This window comes from Pseudorasbora parva, chromosome 8 (assembly GCF_024679245.1).
Source record: "Pseudorasbora parva isolate DD20220531a chromosome 8, ASM2467924v1, whole genome shotgun sequence".
Taxonomy (NCBI): Eukaryota; Metazoa; Chordata; class Actinopteri; order Cypriniformes; family Gobionidae; genus Pseudorasbora; species Pseudorasbora parva.
The window spans coordinates 13343283-13364712 of NC_090179.1; the positions used below are offsets into that span (position 1 = coordinate 13343283).

Below are 21430 nucleotides of genomic sequence, written 5' to 3' on the forward strand. Positions count from 1 at the left end.
ATTATTATTATTATTATTATTATTATTATTATTATTATTATTATTATTTGTGTGTGTGATAATGAGTGATTTGTGGACACATCATTGTAATTTTGGATTTGTAGAGTAAAATGTGTAGTATTATGTTGAAGTAAAAAGATAAATATGATCCTTGGGGTAAGATGGGCAACCATAATTGTCACATATGGCACCAAGGCATGTTGTTACTAGTGATATTATTTGAAATGTAATATTAATAGGGTTATTATTTAATATTTCCATGACTTAAATGTGCATTTCTGACATCTTCACTTTCATTAAAATCTATAGGCTATGGTTAAGTGATTTAAATTGTTACATTTGATTTCATGGTGGAAAAAAATAATAGAAGAAAAAATGGAAGCAAAATATTATTTATAGCTGTAAACATTTTGGCTATTAAAAAAAGCTCCAAATCTAAATGTAGGCCTACCCAAACTTCTTGTAACCAAAAAAGAAAAGAAAAGAAAAGAAAAGAAAAGAAAAGAAAAGAAAAAGAAAGACATCTGTTTCAAGCCATCGTACGGAGTCTTGTGAACCTACAATGGAAGTGAATACATTTTTAGGCAATTAATTTCACAACTGTAGATGCTGATATTTGCATGCGACTGTATAACATACACAAAATACACGGTAGGATATTTACTTCCCTGTGATCAGTGAATTAGGCTTCATATTTTAGCGCAGAAGTGTGTGAACTGGGACACATCCGTTCACATTGCATTGATGTGTGCAACAGTAGTTCCCTCTGCTGGTGGTGACAGGATCATACACTACAAGATCAGAATAAGAACCATTTTAACATTGTTTTAACCATTTTTTAGACATATAACCATTGACAATTACCATAGTTGCATATTATTATTATTATTATTATTATTATTATTATTATTATTATTTATTTATTTATTTATTTATTTATTTATTTTAGAAAAGCATAATCCAAAATTCCAAACCATCTGGTGTCACGACACGGACCCTTAAATATGATAATCCTGGCGCGATGGACCCCCTCCTAATTAATTTAAAAGAATGCGAAAAATATTTTCTACTCAATATATTACTGTGCTGTACAAATGTATTATTATTTATGTATTTCTTTTTACTCGTTTTATTTATTTTGATCAATGTTTTATTTATTTTATTACATGTATTTAGTAAGTTTAAAAATCTTTTGTATTTATTTATTTGTACATTTTCACACGGTTTTGCCGAATTTTCGACACACCTCTTTGGGTTCCTTGAACCAGGAACCCGTTTGAAATCCATAATAAAAGCGAAGGACTTTTATTTTGAATTCCCGCTCCGTCATTGGCGCTCATGGCTTCACATGCGCGGGGAGTTGAGCGCAAAGATTTCCCGGGATTTTGGGGCCTAATCAATAAGAAAACAAGTAAGTAACTGTGTATTGTATTTTTATTTTTTTATTGTTTTTGACATTTGCATTAATAAACCACATGACAACAGAGACGTTACGTTCGTTAAACAATAACGTACACAATGTTTACTTTAATTTTACCCTCATAATCACACACTGCCAGAAAGTTGCTAAGTGCTCTAGCATTCAGATACGGGTTAGCATAAGAACTTGTGTATAATACACTTAATAATTTTGACGAATATTTTGTTGACAATAGTTTATGAACTCTGCCTTTTTGGACGTCTCGTGATGAAATTCACACAGGCTAAGTTAACGTTAATGTTGCTGAGGATGAACTCAACTAACGCATTTTACCAATAACTAACGTATTTGATTTGCTGTTACTTGCTAAATAATTGCTTTATTATTGATATGAATAAGCAGTTCATATGTACATATTTACATTCGATTTGATTTCGATGTTTTATGTATTTTCTCCATACAAAACCTGCTGTGCTTTGATGGTGGAAACCCTGGATCTAATGTAGTAACAGTTACATAGCTGTGTAATACAGTGTTTTAATTTAGAAGATGAGCTTTTCATGTTGTTTTGTCTTTCAGCTGACTGTCATATGCTGCTGTAGAAGCTGAGAAAAAGAGAGAGAGAGAGGCATCATTGACTGACACAGAGAGGCCGGCCACAGAATGCCGCCTGTGTCTGAAGTGGACACGGGTCCGGTTGAAGAAAGTTCCGGAGGTCTTGAGCGTTCAGACTGCCTTTGTCCGATCTGTCTGGACATATTCCTGGAGCCGGTCACTCTGCCCTGCACCCACACGTTCTGCAAACCCTGCTTTCTGGAGACCGTGGACAAGTCCAACATGTGCTGTCCGCTTTGCCGCAAACGTGTGTCCACTTGGGCACGACTCAACAGCCGGAACAAGACCCTGGTCAACATGGACCTGTGGAAGCGCATACAGGACGCTTTCCCCGCTCAGTGCGAGCGGAGAGTGCAGGGAATCGATGATTGTGATGATGCTGGTATGGAGCGTAGCTTGATTTATGTTCATAGTAATGCATATTGCATTGAATAACTGCTTTTCTCCCCCAGTGCTGATATCGAAGCCTCGAGTATGTCAGCCAGGAGAGCTGAGGAAAGAGTATGAGGACCAGATCAGCAAGGTGAGAGATTCATTATGGTTGCCCTGTTAAGATGTCACTGAAATGGCAGGTGGGCCTCCGTGAATGCACATCACAGACTGCAATCACAGGTTTACATTGTTGTTCTGCCAACAACACAATAGTTTGTGTGTCCAGTCCAGTCCTGCTCAGAGCAGAATGCTACAGTCCAACTTTACTGCTATAGAATTTATTAAAGATCTGATGCACATAATATTTATAATTGTTCATAGCCAGATAATTACTATTAAGATTTATTTTTATTATTACAACTACTATGTGTACCTTGTATTACAGGGATGACTTCTTTTTTGCTCTTGTACCTTTAAAGGGAACATAACACACAGTTTTTGCCAGTCCCGTGTTAATCTTGTGTACCTTTAGAGTAGTTTTGCATCCTTCATGTCTCTGAAGAGTCTTTAAAGGGTCATGAAACCCCAAAACACTTTTTTTGAGATGTAAACAGATATGTATAGGCTGCACATCATTGAAAACACTAAGGGTACTCATTAATGGTATTCATTTGTGAAAATAGTTATTTTTGCATTTTTCAGAGCGATTTCTGTCTTCCGGTTTGAAAAGCTTAGTTGGAGCAACGTCACAAATGCTGACGTCGGCACGGCCTTTTCGGCCCAAGTATGGGCTGCTGGGGACATGCTGACGTCGACCGCTCCGAGCGATTCTCGATATATATTCATGACATAAAGCTCATTCAGTTCAATCCCTGCGCTGTAGTATGCATACAAGATAATTTAGTTAATATGCATGAGACAGTCACTTCTGTCAGTCTCGTCTTCCGTCATTATTGTAGAGATATGGTGGGGAAGTTTTGGAAGCAGCGTGCGGAAAAGTCACGGAGGAAAGCTAGGCGTTGTGCTGATACGAAGTAACGTAAAGGGTGCCGAGTGAGCTGTAGCCGGCGCCGTCTGTGGAAGCCTTTGCTACAAAGGCTCGGTAAAGTAAAATTCACCTGAGGAATCGCACGCCGAACCTCCAAGCGTTGACTATCTATGTCAGGAGTGCAAAATAACCAATCTGTAATCTGTAGGCTAATGAACAAACGCCACGTCCTCTCCGTTTTATTTGTCATCACAGCCATGCACTAAACCGCATGTGTTCGGGCTCTTAGTGAAACAGCGTGCTGCATATTTGGACAAATATAGATTTAGCTGCCGAGTGACCGCGCGGATCGTCACGGCAACCCAGCGCGCGTCGCTCTGCTTCAGATGCGCGGTCGAGACTATGAAGCCTCAAACCCCTTCGCTTTTACCCCGATCTAGAATTACACACTATCACATCGCATGTTGGGTGGTTCACGTTCTCTTATCACGTCGGCGCGTTGTTCATCTTGCCAAACAGCGTGCATATTTGGACAAATATAGTTTTATCACGTTTGCAAAATATTTCGTCATGCAGAATAACATTTATTTTCATTTCTCACTGAATTATGCTGGTTTGAACTTTGAAGAGCTGAATGATTTGCGATCTCTGCTGCACGCCATAGCTCTCTCATTCGCTGTACTCATCGCTCATTTAATCTCACTGTGGTAAACAATGCCAACGTGAACCAAGAACATGTCTCAGAACCGCTGTCTGCTGCTGCTATATCTCTAACCTTAATGCACCTATACTGACAGACACTCCCCTATTTATGCAAACCATTCCCTCTTTCCACACAATACCATCCCACCTTTTCACAGTCGACCACTCCCCTTTTAACAAGCTTTTTCAAATCGAAGGTGTGAAAAAACACCGCTGCAGCAGGGGGGTTTCATGACCCTTTAATTTTATCATATTTATAAAAGACAGATACGCTGTACCGATTCTTTCAAATCCACGGCTAGCCATGCATTAAAAGATTTTAATGCATGGCATAGAGGCGAAGAACCGCCCGACGCGAAGCGGAGTTGCCTCTAGATCGTGCATTAAAATCATTTAATGCATGGCTAGCCGTGGATTATCCCGCTTATACCATGGTTATTCGCTAAGTTAAAAACAAGTTAAAGCTGTAACTGATGTTTTTTAAGAGCCGGGTTAAAATGACGCTTGTTTTCTTACATCTCGTTAGTTCTAGCACACCGTCGCTTAAAATAAAGTAGAGCCATCGAAATGTTTTTATATGAGCAAATTATCACATTTATTTAAATTCATTATTAAAGGAAAGAGACAGAGAACTGAAATAGAAATATCAGAGAGAGAGAGAGAGAGAGAGAGAGAGAGAGAGAGAGAGAGAGAGAGAGAGAGAGAGATGCATTCGCGATCTCTTCTTTATGTCAGTCTGAAGATCCCATTGTTGCTTAAGCTTATCGAACATAACTAAATGGTTATTTAATGGATTTATTAAAATGATTTATGAATGACAGGCAACACTGCAGTGACAATGCAATCTTTATTTGAACCAATCATTATTATGTAGCCTAGTGTGAAATAAACCCCGCGTCATAAAGACACATTACATTTAATGCATTAAATTATATAATAATATAGGTCCTCGAGTCTGTCAGTGTAGGTTTCACGACCATCATAGACTGTAAAAAACGCACGACACACGGCGACATGTTCCGCAACTCGGCGTCATGCAGGTGTCAGTGTCAGTCGCGATAATGTCAGTGACATGACAATGAAGACCTCATGTGCCACGGAGGTGCCAATACAATACGCACATAGTTATAGATATGTATATGTATACATATCTGCGCATAGTGCCATATGTGCCATTGGCTCCTGTGTGTCACGTAATGTCTCATGTCACTTAATGTTGCCATAGATATGCATACCTGTGGTTGATACTGCCAGCTGCCACTGTCACTCTGTTTGCAAGCGTAACTGTGTTACTGTGGTGACCAGTGTTTATAGTGGCGGATTAATTTCGAGCTGTAATCAAACTGACTGGAACTACCTGTGCATTAAACGGTTTTACTGCACACCTTTCAGCCAATCAGAATCGAGTATTAAAACAGACCATGGTATAAGTACAATATGCCTCATGACTAAACGTATGTCATGGTTTTCATATCACCCATCCCTAATGGAAGGCCAAAGCAGGGGAGAAAAAGATTAGTGTGGACAAGGCCTATGAAAGTCTTTACTGTCACTTTTGATTAAATGAATGCGTCCTTGCTGAAGAAACTATTAATTTCTTTAAAACTAAATCTCACTGACCATAAACTTTTGAACAGTAGTCTTCATTAAGTTTTATTTAATGTTTTGTTGTTGTGAAGGGTGGCTGTCATCTCATCTCTTGTTTTGAACAGCTTGTGGAGGAAAAGCGAGCTCTGGAGGAAGCAGAACGGAGAGCCAGTGAGGAGTACATCCAGCGCCTCCTGGCTGAGGAGGAGGAGCGTATGGCGGAGGAGAGGAGACGACATGAGGAGCAACAACTGGAGAGTGATGAGAAACTGGCCAGACTGCTCAGCCAAGAGCTGGTGAGGTCACACATCAGAGATCGTGAGCCAAATTCAATGACATGCACAGTCAGAAAAGTGCAGACTGAAATCCTAGGGATGTAACGATTCACAAAACTCACGGTGCAGTACGAATCATTTATTCTCTTTCGCTGTGAAAACACTGCGCCTTGTGATGTCCATGGCAATCGCCCTCGACACCACGAGTGGGACTGCAAATCTGCCATGAATTGGTTTGGTATTATCTTTTTACATGCAGACGGAGGTGACTGGAGTCTCACTTTGGTGATTAGTAGTCTTTGAAAAGTCAATGCAGCCACACACTCATTTGAATGAGTCAGCATAAACTACACGCTTGCTGTCACCATAGCCTCGCTTCCACTGCAGGAACTTTACCCAGGAACCAGGAACTTTGGGTGGTACTCGGTGTGTTTAGACCGCAGGAACCAGGGTCTAAATGAAGTTCTGGGTAAATATTTCCCCCTCCAAACGGCCCTGCTCGCGAGGTAGTACTTTTTCAAAGTTCAGGAGCTTTCGAGGGCGGGATTTGGGCGCTGAACATGCTGATTCGTTTAGCATTTTATTTCAACCGGCATTTTTAAAAGTATTTTGCGAGGTTCGTTCTGCGTTCAGTAAATATCAGTCTTGCTCTCTGTCTGATGGCGCGCATCTCAGCCATCTCACGTTCAATGTCCGTAATAGCTGATAATAATATACATTGTCATTTTAAATCTAGCTTTACAAGCTTTCTGAATATGCTGCTGAATCTGCATATTAGTGCTCTTTTCTGTCGTTGTTAATTACCTCTTTAGTAAACCTATACATAACCAGCAAAAGCACCACAGCTTGAATCTCTTCCATACTCGTTATTATTTTTTTTTCATCATGTAAACGACCTGACCGATTACTTTTAAGTGTGCGTCCTTACATGACGTGACAGCGCGCGCCGCGCTCATGTTGACGAGAGGAAAGCTCATTTTTCTGAGGGGTAAACTTTTTATTTCGTAAGTTATGAAGATAATGTTGGAATAATGACAGTGTATATTGCCCCAGGCAGTTTTTACTTTAACTGCGCCTGACAGAAGATTTTTTCTTTCTGAGATGATTATTACACTTTAAACAAATAAATAGCTCATATAATACTGTTTTAGTCCTGGTGGCCGTTAAGAGTTGCTATGGCTACAGTAAACACATTCCAGCTGCTGGAGAAAACAGCGCTGACATTTTTGATGCGGCAGACAAACTGCATGTGACAAAATGATTGCGATTGAAAGTCATCACATGTAAACACAAGATTGGTTTAGATAACGTCTCATGTAAACAGTTCACTAAATCTTTCAATCGGTACACACAAAAATTATTACTGTCCGTCTCTGACTTGGAGGAGCAGTCGCGCGCAGTCCTACATCGCCGAACTAATTTAACTAATCTTCTCGGAACTTTATCGCGGTGGAAACGCAGACAGTTGCAGGTCTGGGGGGAGAAAAGTTCCTGTAAAAAAGTTCCTGGTACAAATTGTTCCGGGTAATTTTAGTGGAAACGGGGCTCATGCCTCTTTTTGACAGCTTGTGCACACACTTCCATATGAATGAGCTGAAAACATTAGTTTATTCCACTCTTCTTATCGCCAGTGTGCACGCACAGTCTGTAAGGCTAGCTACAACTTTCTCGTTACTATCGTGCCTGTAAAGCATTGTCACAGTATACAGTTTCAGCGTCCCTGCTGTTTAAAACGTGTATCGCGATTTGTTTTACATCTCAACCGACTTGAATCATCACACATTTGTAGAGATTTTCAACCAACTCCAACTGAATCGTTACATCCCTAAACATAAAGATAATCCCTCAAGATAAATCTTACACAGTGTTGGGAGTAACGCATTACAAAAGTAATACATTACAGTAACTTATTCCTTTTTGATGTAACACAGTAGTGTAAGGCATTACTAATGAATTTTCAGTTATATTTTACTCGGTACATTTTCAGTAACACTTGCGTTACCTTGAGCCATTCTCTATTGTTAGCATGATACCCCACAGTCATTATGCTTCATCATATCACCTTCTACTGGATGTAAGATGCTCTCTGGTAGCATACATCTTAGTATGTTTAGAGCTACGTCTGTAGTTATTTTGGTGAAAGTAACTCGAAAGTAATACAGGAGTAATGTAACGCATTACAATTCTGAGACAGTAATATTGTAATGTAAAGAATTACTTTTAAATAGCAGTAATAAGTAATCTATAATATATTACAATTTGGAAGTAACTTGCACAACACTGATCTTACATAACAACAGGAAGACGTGTAAATAATCTCATTCTTTGTTCCTAATAGAGATGGTTAAAAGTATCCGCTGTTAAAAATAAATCATCCACCTGTCCCCCACCCACATCTATGATTTTTTCTGATCCGCACCCGATCGTCACATTACGTTCTAATTCTCAGTGTTAAGGGGGATATTCCGAACACACACACACTAGAAATAAAACATTATCAGCCTGAAGTATTGCTGGACAGCATCATAGGTGGTTAGAAACATCTTAACTGGGAATCAATGTGCTCTACATCATTATGTATTACTTATCACAACACAGCCCAAGTAAAGATGTGGGCTTTATTAGTTTATTGTCATATACATGCTATGCTTCACAGGCGTTACATATCACATGCCCATCACTTGATTTGTCCCATTTAACCATTTCAGTAAAACGCTTCAACTCGGATCTGTTTTGCCTCCATTGCTGATTAAGCAAGTGGTTCCCACAGTCTGCAAATTAGTGTCTGATGAAAAAAATAAGCTTTAAACGCATTCATATTTATGTTATATTATGTTGGAAACCACTCTTATCTGAATAATTTCTTTTAAGCTTGTGTATATTTTTTTGTGTTAGGTTGTTTTTTTTCCCTTTGAGTTTTATATGATGAACACTAGGAGGTGTACTAGGCATGTTTTCATTGATTTTGAAGTAAGAGATATGCACGTTTGATGTTGCTACCATGCAATGAGAGTTCAGTGTCTTAAAGGGGTGGTTGCATGCGATTTCACTTTTTTAACTTTAGTTAGTGTGTGATGTTGCTGCTTGAGCTTATCTGCAAAGTTACAGCGCTGAAAGTTCACTGCAAACGGAGATATTGTCTTTTAAAGTTATGGCAGTTTATTGCCTACAAAACCATCCGGTTTGGACTACAGCGCACTTCTTCCCGGGTTGGTGACATCATAAACCCTTGCTAGTCTCTGCTAGGGATGGCTCAATACCACAATTTTGGCTTCGGTACGGTACCACAATCTAATACCGATGTACCGATATTAAATCGATACCACACGGTCTGATATTAGCGCGGGTATATTGCACAAGAATGAGTACAATTATGCAAGTTTTGAGTTTATAAAGTGGAAAATCACCACAAATGTTTATTAGTAAATTAATTAGCAAAGCTTATCACATCAAATCAGTCATTTGAAAACTTTCTTGTGAGAAATAATTGCAGCAATAATCTCTCAAAATTAGCAAATTGCTTCTGGATTCAAAAGACATCGCACCTACACTAAAGCAATCTGCTTAATCCGATTCAACATTTCACGCTCGTCTCGGGATGGATAACGGAAATCATTTGAACATGCAAGCGATTTTATAGCATTTCGTAATAACAGTTACAGGAGATATGAGCTCATAACAACGACACACACTCCTGTAACGTAGAGCTCGCACATTACAAATTAAATTTCCTTAAACAGTCAAATACACAGAATTATGTAAAAATGTCCGTCTTTAGTGAGTATTCACATAAACACAGTCGGTTGTGTCCGCGAATGTAAATAGTGCAATAGTACGCATGCAAATATTATGAGATCTAAATGTCATTGGTTGAAATGAAAGCTGGAGATTTTGTGATATTCGATCTTATGTTAGGCTGTGTGTGTTGATCAGTGTTAAAAGAAAATAAATGTCTAAATGAGATGGTTTGAATGATCCACTGACCTGTCGATCTCTTCAGAAGTCTTAAAGTCAGGATACAGGGTATCCGCGGGGTCTTGAAAAGTCTTAAAAGGTGATAAATCAATTTTGGGAAAATTAAGACCCTTATAAAGTATTAAAAAGTCTTATCACGGCTTTATAAAGTCTTAAATTTTGAAAGTATTTTGTTCACGTTTTGTCAAAAGAGTTTGACTCCAAAAAGTATTTATGAATATATTTATTTTCATCCCCATAAGTATTAAAAAACAACGTGGCACTCAGTCTGAGATCGGCTCGGAGCGCGGGCCAGGGATGGACATTAGCACTGCCACCAGCCAGACGCGGCTGATTTTGAGTTGCGGCGGTAAACTCGCTTCACCTACCGAGCTGTTTCACCTCTTTGTAAACTTTGTTCAATGCATGCGAGTGCTGCCGTATGTGCGCATGTGACCAGTCGTTTTCTCCGTCATCACTCGCGTGAAGACGCGCTGTGAGACTCGCGCGCTCTGAGAGAAGATCTGACGCTGTGCATCATCCGAGAGCGCGCGCTTGTCTAAGTTTCTCTTTCAAGTCTTGCGCTTATACGGACAAACTCACACAAGAAGTATGTCAACATGTCCATCTTGATGAGTATCCTAGCAGACATAGTCTGAATATGCCTTAAGTGAACTGTATAGTGTGCACAGTCGAGAAAGACGAGCATACCCCTGCCTCAGGTCTTAAAGGCGCAGTAGCCTTTGCTGCTGCCTGAGTGATGTCCTTATATTTAGTTGGACATTAAACAATGCTCTTGATTGAATAGCTTTTGTAAGTTTAATAAGGATTAATCTTTCATTTAAACAGTTAAATATGCAGTTATTTTACATTTGATTACTTTATTCCATTTCAGGCCAGTAGGCATGTGCATTATTATTTAATGTACACATGAGTGAGGTCGAGTTAAACATTTTAGTTTTAATTTTATTTTTCGGTTTTTGGCTTTGGTTTCTTCTTTTTTGGTTTTGGCCAAGAATTTTGATTTTGGTGCATCCCTACTGACAATGTTCTGCTCCGTGTGTCGTCAACACGCTTCAAAGATGCCAGAACGAATAGTTTCATTGTTGGGACTAAAAACCATAAAACTGGAAGCCATTGTAGAGCTTGTAGTATTAATTTTCACATGCAGTTCCACATTGTCAGTTAAAAACTAAAAAGTGGCTGTTAAAAACGTTGAGTGGTAGACTTTGAAAAAAGTTAATTTCCATCCCTGGCAAGCGCTCTCTACAGGTGACGTCATGTATTTTGCGAAATACGCAGTTAGGTGATGTGTTGCCCTCCATACGTTATCGTTGTGAAACAGATATGCAATATAAACGATACAAAATTGGCCTACGATAGAGATTTTAAGTCTACATTCGACTACAACTAGGGGTGGGCGATATCTCGATATTTAAAATATATCGAGATATTTTTTCAGCTCGATATGGATTTGGACATATCGTATATATCGATATATTGGTTATATTTAATTCTGATTCCGCCACTTTGCTTGTTTGCCTTCTCTGTGTTGTGCTCGCGGAGCCTCGCGCGCCTCCCGCCTCTTGCTTTGTTCCCCCTCCCCTCGCGTGTTGTCTCATTGAACACGGCTGCTTCCACAACCAGGTGAGGATTAGTTATCATGTTGACAAGCGCGCACGTTGTTCAGGACTCAGTTTAGAGACCATGTTTTCCTTCTAACACAACTGCTTGCTAAAATTCATAAAGAAATATTAATCTTCATCATAGTTCAAATCGCACGTTTCACCCACAGTCAGGTGATTGACACTGGTGCGAGAAGCGGTCGCAATCATGCCAGTTTATGATCTGTGTCTAACTGATCGCATAGTTTTCGGTTAAAATGTCAAAATGGTCGCATATCATTTGAAAACATTTAAAAAATATTGCAATATCATTACTATTATTATTTTGTCAGCTTTATCACGGGATTATGATGAATAGGTCTATTCACGTTTTAACCAAGCCTGCAGTCTCCCTCTCATTTACTGAAGCTTTCGCGCCTCGATCGCCCCCCGGTGACCGGTCCCAGTTTAGCCGCCCCTCTGTGTTTTCTAATGGACGCGAGGCAAACTAAATAATAAAATTACACTTCAAAATTGTTTCCCCAAAGTTAGTTTATGTCACTGAAGGCAGTTATCATCATGATGATTTCATTTCAGGTGTTCGTTTTAAAAATAAGTTTAGTTTGAGTTAGTTATTTGATGCTATAAAAACGGGGGTGTGACGTCATGATTGACAGCTGAGACTGACGGCTTCTCTGAGTGAAGTTATCACTGAGGCACTAACGGACTTTTTACGGAATTTTTGGGAGCAGATTAGAGCTTTAGCTTTAATTTCTACATTTCCATAACTGTTTATTTCACACCAACATTATTAATTGTTCTGCATCTGCGAGAGTGTGGGCGGGCTTTTGATATCGCGACTGTACTTCCTGCTCTACTTCCTGCGCTCTACTGCGCAACTCCGGTCCCGAAATCGCTACTGCGCAGACTCGGTCCCAAGATGTCCGCGCCGTGCAAGGCCGCCTGAAAGCTTCAAATCTGCCAAGCGGAAACGGATGTCGAGTCGTCCATATTTTTTTACGGTCTATGGTTTTAACCAAGAGGGAAAAACGCTTCATCCCGGGTGTCCTGAGACACGCGGTGCTCTTCTGTAAGTTGTACTGTATCATATTATCATATAGCCTACCTTCTGACATTCATATTTCGTTCTGTAACTGGAAAAGAAGGGAAATTCAGCTCATGTGTAGCCTACATGATCCGCATAATGAGTTTGAATTTTGATACAAATTTAACAGGAAGTGGTGTTATGACAAAATCAGTTTATTTATATCTCAGTCATGCCCCCATCTTTCTGCAAAATGCTTACTGTTTACTTTAACTGTAAAAAAGGGAGTCTTTGATTCATCTTTTGAAAGCATGAAATAAATGAAAAGGCAATATTATTTATTTTCTTTTACAGTTAAATTATTATTATTTATGTAATCAGGGAGTTTTTTTTTTTAAATGTCGCAAAAGCACTTGACTACCTCTTGGTACTTCAATTTAAAAAAAAAAAAAAGTTTTTGTGGTATTTGGCATATTTGTTTTTGCTGTAGTTTTTAGGGGGTTATTTTTCCTGTAAAGATATCGAGATATATATCGTATATCGAGATATAGCAAAATATATTGAGATATATTTTTTGCTCCATATCGCCCAGCCCTAACTACAACTGTTTATTAAAGGTTTGTTGCCGATTAGAACTTGAAGTGCGATGAGGTCTTAAAATATTTTGAGAAGGTCTTTAAAAAGTCTTAAAAAGGTCTTGAAATTAACTTCAGGATTCCTGCTTATACCCTGGGATAGTGACAGATGCTTCTTGGCTGGGTTTGATGGTTCTTCATCAGTTTTATAAGCAAAGTCATTACAAATTCCACTTCTACTCCTCTCTTTATTAATTCGTTTTGGGCATCTTGAGTGAGATTCAACTGATTTATCCATTTTGTTCGTCTATGTTGTTGTCATATTTGCCGGTTGTTTTGGGTCAGTTTGGGTAGTGCGCTGCCATCTAGCGGTGAACTTCGCAAAAGCAGCATATACCGAAATGTGCAAAATCATGATATCGTACCGTTTGAAATAAAATATATACCTGTATACCGGTACCGGTATACTGCGCATCCCTAGTCTCCGCAGATGTGACTTCTGCCCGTAATGATAAGGGGCGTGGCGTTTCCGGCAACCTGTGCTTGGCACTTCAGCCAATAAAAATACAGGAAACTACATTTAGCCATCTAACCGATCTAAGACCGTTGCGTTTTTCGGAGGGATGGGCTTCATAGAAGCAGGAAGCAAACGAGCCGTTCAAAGGACAGTGGAGACAGCGGTGTGGAATAAAGGCAGAATAGAAGAAAAACACGGCGTTTTAAAAAAAAAAGAAGAAGTATTAAGGCATGTTATACTGCGCCCCATAAACACAACCAAGCCTAGAAAAAAAAACCACGGAACCACCCCTTTAAAGCAGCACTAGGTAACTTTTCAACCGTCATAATATATTTTTTAAGACTCTTGTGATGATAAATCGACTTACAATAGGTTGAATGACACGTCTGCCATAGCCTGATGGGGTCTGTATCGTTTTTAATCGTACTTTTAAACTTCGGGTTTCGGGTAGTAACCCGAGAACAAAAAGAACTACAAAATTCGACTGCTTTACGGCATATACGTCACTTCCACCAACACACACACTTCCTTACATTCGGACGTGCGAGCCCAGCTTTGTTCGTCGGATAATATAGTCATGTCCGAAGCAGCAGAGACAAATAAGAAAGAAAAGGTTTTGTTGGAGGAAAGCAATAAGAGGAAACGAAAAAGTGATGGGATTAAAGGCAGGACGACGATCAACATTGGACCAGTGTTTGCTCGTCGGCGTGAGCTGAAGGAGGCGTGCCCGACCGATGCTGTCCTGCATTGAACTGAAGTATCATATAGATTCTGTAAAACGGTAACCAATAGACTACTATAATGACGCTGGCTTGTAAACGTGAGCATCGTGATTATTTGGCGTTTGAAAAAAATAAAACCCATGAAATTATATTCATATGACATGCTGAAACATATGCCACTGACTGTACCTGATGAAGACATTTCACACGCGACGCCAGAAGAACTCTGAACTCCTCTTGCAGTGTTCAGGGGAACTGTTAGTGCTGCACCAACCCGCGGCGCCACTTTAATGAAGTTATTTGGCCCGCACCGCACCACTGTATATATTTTAACAACCCGCCGCGCACCCACGACCATTAAATAGACATACGGGGTCCGCGGGCTATGAGACGACCCGCGCATCACTAGTTCAGGGCTATCAGGGTTGTCATCTCAACAAATGCACGCGCGATGGCATCCCCTGTTGTAGGATGACTGAGCTTACGACAGTAGTTGAGGACATTATTTTTTCCAAACTGTAGGGGGACCCCGAGAGCAAAAGTAGCCAAGTGCTGCTTTAAACACATTAAAATGATTTCTCTCTCATCCGACCCGCAATTAATTGCAAAGCATTTTTTTTAATTACTTGGCCCATTCGCCCGACCCACAGATTATTCACAGCGTTTGCAGATATAACCACGATCCACGCGTCACTAGTTCCTAATGTTTACACACACTGGAGAATTGACTGCATTTGTGAAGCTCAGCCTAAAGCTTTTGTTACACAATTTTGTAATAATGCGAACATTAGTAAAAAAAAATTTTAATTGGATGCCAAACTAGCTAAACTATGACAGCATAATTTAGAAAATCTATGAGACATAAGGACCAGTCTGCTCTGATTGGTCAGATGGCCCAGTGTGTGATTGGTATGTTAGTTTGAGCAGTAAGTGCAATGATTAATGACTTATTTCAGGCAGTTTATCTGTTCTTTCTTTTGGCAAGAAAACGCTACTATCGGCCTGATTAGGCCATGATGTAATGTAGTTTTGTGCTGTTTGTGCAGAATTCAGGACCAATCTCTGAATCGCCATGGAACGTCAAACCTACTGATGCTACGCCAGCCAAGAAGACGAAACCAAATAAGGGGGATATAGAAAAGTGAGTACTTGCCATAGAGCCCCAGTATATCAGTAATATTACTCATTCTTTCAGGCCTGGTTATTGTTGAAAGTATTGAAAGACCACAGAGAAAGAGTGGTTTTCTAATCCACTCCATTCTCCCTGTATGTCAGGTTTTTGCGCCCAGTGCCTCATAAACAGCCGAGCAGTTCTGACAGCAGCCCAGACTCTTCTCTAATGGCTAATAAGGTGATTTTAAAGATGCTTTGATTATTTCCTCTTGTAAATGAAATCATTACAAAGAAAATAACCTAAAATTGAGAATGAAACAGATTTGAAAGGCTCAAATCCATAAATATGACGTATTTGAGATGCCACATGTGGAACAGTACCTTTACTAATTTGTAGTTAAGTTGTATTTGATTTTTAAATGTTATAAACATTGCAAGAAAACAGTGAATATAAAGTATTTTGGTTACACTGTACTTAAAGCCTGCTTTCTGTTTGAATGGGTTTCAAAATATAATTTATTAGGCTTAGATTAAAGGTAGGAAAGGTAGGAATTGGTTAAAAAACGTTTTTCCAAGTTTGTTTAAACTTTCTTTATATATCAATACACATAATTAAAATGTAAGTACTCTGAAAAAGAAAGTATAAAAAATGAGTGTCTGTAGACCTCTCAGGACTGTTTTAAAGACGGCTCATTATTTCCATTCACTCCACCTTCTCCCTTCTGGGCTCTTTCCAAAGCCACGCCCCCAAAATACACGAACGCACCTCACCGACCAATCAGCTGGAAGACGCATTATTTACCTCAGATGAGCGGTGTGTATGTAGTGACATCATGTCAGAATCACATGTAATAAAACATCTAACTTCATCAGAATGAATATAAACAAATAAGATGTCTCTTAGTACTCACTATCAAGCTAGAATACCGGTACTGGTCAAGTTTAAAATATATTTTTGTTTGATTTGGTAACGAGCTAGTTATATTTATAAGGCAAAGAAAACGGGTAGCATCATGTTTTTCCAATAACATCAGTTATACTGTGATGAAGATGAATTTTGTGTAAGATTCATAACACATACTGTGTTAGTGTTGTCACGATACCAAAATTATGACTTTGATACGATACCAGACTAAAATATCGATATATCGATACTAAATCGATACCACAGTAAAAAAAAAAAAAAAAAAAAGATAAGATAAGATAAGATAAGATGCTTAATATGACAACAGAACTTGTTATTATTCATTGTTATTTTTTACAAAAAATTCATGTGGCCAGCATGTTCCTTAGGGTTGGGCATCGTTTTGATTTGAACAATTATTGATCAATTACTATTAAAATTATCTTACAAATTTTTGCTATCTCAATGTATTTTTGACAATGGTGTAAATGTGTTGCAATAGCTTACACACAGCACAAGAAAGCTTGATTTCGAATGGTAAATTGAATTTAAAAAGACAACTAAACAGTAATAAAATAAGAACAAATAAACAGATTACAAACAATAGCACAAATAAATGCAATAGAATAGAAGATACAAATGAAATAGACTGCTTTATTTTTTCAGGTAAGTCTAACATTCAGATAAGAAACTGAATAAAAAAAATGCATAGCAATTACATTTAAAACAACATTGGATAATGTTCTTTGTAAAAAATTCAATAGCGTACAGATGAAACTATTAAAGTTACACAAGTTGATCAGTCAAGAGCAACTGATCGTTTGTCTTTTTGTAGTTTGAATAACAAATGACTGCGGTCCCTTTAAGACTAACGGACACATGGATCCTAAACACTGTTCCTGTGACTCGTTCTTCCTGAACTGTTTGCGACTGTGTTTACGTTAATACTCTTCCAGATGTGCACAGATAATTCTTTGAGTGTATTTGACCAATAAGCTGGAAAAAGAAGCAAATGTTTGCACTTGTATCATGTCAGAAGCGGCTTTATTACGGTAGGCTATGTGTGCGCTTCAGATGCGAGCACGAAATCTGCGGGGATTAGTAGAATTAATTTATGTGCAATCCCGCGCGAAATTCAGACCGATCACACACTAACACTAACACACTGTCATGAGGAAAAAGTCCAGCAGAACGCGCGTTCGCCGTGCTCAGAGGTTAACCGGGCTGAGTGAGAATATGCCGGTGTGTGTCAGCTCGCTTTCGGTCGGAGAGGAGAGCGCAGCTGGTATCGATACTGTAAAAACTGAGAATCGTATCGTTTCAGATATTCCAGTATCGATACATATCGAAATATCGATATTTTTGACAACACTATACTGTGTTTTGCATGTAAGCGTGTCCATGATGAAAGCATTGTTGATTAGCAGAAGCTAAAGCTAACTTAGCTCAACAAAAAAAAGTTCCTGGATGCGGTGTACTGGCTTTTACACATGCATTTTGTTATCTAAAGTTAAATTTTGCGCAATTCAAAACGACAGCGATCAACTTGAGCTAAACATATTGAGTATTTATCATCTCTACTAATGGCTAAGTGTATAATATTGTAACTTTATGCTAAGTAATGTTATGTTAGCTATATTAGGCAGCTTCATGTGCTCTTGATACATGCTTCATGAAAACATAAACCAAAAAAAATTATGATCAAAATGAAAGATTACCTGTCCAGCAGAAATACAGCCAGCAATGAGTCGTTTTTCAGGTCCCTCAGTTCTCACCATCGTTGAAAAGCCACGCAGATATTTACTCGCGTTTGATTTCTTTGTTTATCCAAAGACTTTCTCTGCATTGCCTTTTCTCGTACTGTCTTCCTTTTTTGCATTGTTTGCCTTCGCTGACTGCAAAACCCTGCACTGTGAATTTTGAATGCTCTTTCTCTGCCATTATTTTGCCGAGGTTTCTTGCCTCTTAAACTGCTCAAATCAAACGAGCGCGCGCATGTGGGCAGATCCTGTAGTGAAAGCGGCGGTCGCCATGGTAGCGAGAGAGAGTGACAGTCGCCAAAGCCAATCATTTGTTTCGTCCCGAACAAATATAATGAGCGGTGTTTATTGCAGATTAAAAAGTCTAGAGTCACTCGATTTTTATACTCTCCTTTTCAGAGTACTTACATTTTAATTATGTATTGACATATAAAGAAAGTTTAAACAAATTTGGACAAAACTGTTTTAGATCAGTCCGTCCTACCCTACCTTTAAGCCAGGATTAGGCCTTAGTTCATTTAACTATCTTTTATAAACGTGTTTTAGAATTTTTTTACTGGTGTGCATCTTGAAAACAAAACAATGGCACGGATATATTTTAAGATATGTCAGTGCAAGTTGCTTTCAGTTAAAACAGCTCAAACATGCATTTTAGTCTGGGACTGCTTAAGCCTTGTCTGTGAAACTGGGGGATGGTTGCATAGTTTAATGTTAAAGATGATAAATGTTCCTTTCCTTTTTTTCAGGAGAACATTCTGAGCCCTCCAAAAACCCTCACAGTAACATCTGTGGAGGACACAGTCAAACAGACCGTGCCTGTGCCGGACTACAATGGGAAACCTTCCACCTCCAGCTTCAACCCCAGCTGCTCAGAACAAACTTTTGTTTTTAACAGTCCTAACAGCAGCTCTTCTAAAAGGAAGAGTTCAGAGACAGAGCTTCAAAATGAAGCGGACGTACACACTAAGAGGCCTTGTGCTGCTCCGCAGTGTGCGTCTCCTACTTCAGTCAACAGCCCTTTTCTGTCTGAAGTGGCGTGGCATGAGGAGACCTTTCGGATTCGCTGGCAGCAGGAAGAGGAGGACCGAAGATTGGCGATGCGACTTCAGAAAGAGCTGAACCGACAAAACGCCGTGGACCGCAGGAAGGGTTCCGCCGATAGCTATCAACTCCGGCAAAAAATCACTACGGCTTCCACAAGTACAAGCCCAGATGTGGAGAGTACGAAAAAGAACATTAGTACGCCACGGACGACTGCGAGGAACAGCACGGGATGCAGGGACGAAGGGAAAACTGAAAAGAGACTGTCTGGAACAGAAGGATCGACCCCTGGGAAAAGCCCTGCATCTTCTCCTTCAACAACGATCCAAACTAGTTTGAAGAAGGGGGTGAAGCAGACCACCCTTACTGAGATGTTCCCCAATGTGAGCAGCTGAATGACCCTCTGCTGCTTTGATCTGGTTTCTCAAACACCCCACAGACTTAAAACAGATGTTAGTAGGTGCCGGGCTGCTACTAAAGGACGTCATGTTGTTCAGTTTCAGCTCATATGTTGCTAATACTCCTTCGGTGCCTTTCCACAGAGGTTCATACTGTAAAGTCATGATGGAATGCTTTTCGTTTTATAAGCATTTATAAAGTCATGACTAGCTTAGAGTTTAAAATAGTGTGAATGCTGCAGAAGAAACTCATTTTGTAAGCATTTGCATTCACTTTGAATAAATAAAGAAAAGATTACTTTACAGAATCTTTTTGTTGTGTGTTTATTTGACAGACCAACAGCTTAAGGCAAGGACCTAAATGTTAAGGCCTAAATTTAATATGTATGTAATATCATATTTTAAAGTCACGATGTACAGAAAATTTATAAAAATATTTTGGATCAATAAACCTAAAAAATAAAGAAAAATAAAAAAACTAATATAACTGCAGAAAGGCCACATTGCAGACAGGATTTGCATTTAACATGTCAGCAAATCTGGCTAAATATCCTGTACGAGCACACTCCATAGTGTAGTGTCAAAATTAGTCATAAGTTGCGCAACAAATGTGTGCAAAATGCCTTGTGCAGGGGAACATATATTCAAAACACATGAAATTGTCCAAAATGTCTTGGTTTGCTGAAGCATTAAAGCCGGGCATACACTGTGCGATTTTCGTCCGATTTCAAGCCGAATTCTGACTCGTGCGACTCTTTTTTGGGTCGGGCCGATTTTCAGGTTTATCGTGCGTCGTTTGTCGCGAGGTGTTTGTGCCGTGTACAGGGGGAAACGAGAGGCGAAAAACCTCTCACGATCAGGAATCGGATGGTCGGATGAATTTCTGGCATGTCAGAAATTCTGCTCGCCCCTCGTGAGGTTATCGCACAGTTGAAGCAAAGCCACGAACTGATTGCCCTATTTCCCCTCACTGCGCCTGCGCGAAAGCAGAAGTTCAACCATTTAATTTTTAAAAGCATTAAGAAAGAAAACGAAAAGAGGGAGATCTTTAATTATGTAGGCAGGTATCAAATAACAGAAATTAAGTAAACTGTTGTGCCTCCAGTTTGTGTTGTATATATCCAGTGCATCTTATTCATTTAGCTAGTTGATCATTAATTTAGCCTACTTGTTTTACTTTCACATTTTATTTTTATTTTTTTAATATTAATTAATATTTAGCCTAGGCCTACTTAATCTTATTATGACGGAAAGTGGGAACCGTTGTCCATCTTGACACAATGTCATGTTGCAATGTTTTCTTTTTGTTCATGAACGCGAGTCAGTGGATATCACGCAACGCGCAGGTTAAACGCAGTCTTAAACCCAGTCAATTATTCACTACAGAAAGTGAAAGCAAAATCTGACAAGCTTTCAGTGCATATTCTCAGACAACGAGAGATAAATGTAATTCAACATACTGATAACGTAGCCTATTGCCTTTTCTTATTTATTTTCTTAATATTTCTATTTTGGTCCATATTGTGAGAAAAAAAATAGAAGAGAAGTAGGCCCATTTTGTGTTAAACAAGTTGTTTTTAGATAAATCTGCTCTTACTTTTCATTGAGACAGACATTATTATTGCAGTGTTCTGACATTATAATCATAGACCTATAATTCCTTGTTTAATCGGGCTAAATGTTTTTAAATAGTGAGGAGTAATCTATCTATTATTTTATTACGCAGTGTGTCGATTATGCATTATTGTTGGGGGGAGGGGGAAATTAATGTAATATCAATTTAATAATAAAAGTAGGCCTACTCTTAATAATAATAATTTTATACATAAATTCTAAAT

The 21430-nt window shown here is 39.0% G+C and overlaps 1 protein-coding gene across 1 annotated transcript; it reads left to right on the forward strand.

The window, feature by feature from the left end:
• The first annotated feature begins 1302 nt into the window (after nt 1-1302).
• On the forward strand, nt 1303-19900 carry rnf168 (ring finger protein 168). The gene is made up of 7 exons (XM_067450151.1): nt 1303-1411; nt 2000-2417; nt 2488-2558; nt 5810-5980; nt 15423-15517; nt 15652-15727; nt 18900-19900. The coding sequence occupies exons 2-7, from the start codon at nt 2084-2086 to the stop codon at nt 19587-19589; spliced, it is 1437 nt and encodes a 478-aa protein (XP_067306252.1). The 5' UTR covers nt 1303-1411; nt 2000-2083; the 3' UTR covers nt 19590-19900.
• Nucleotides 19901-21430: the final 1530 nt, after the last annotated feature.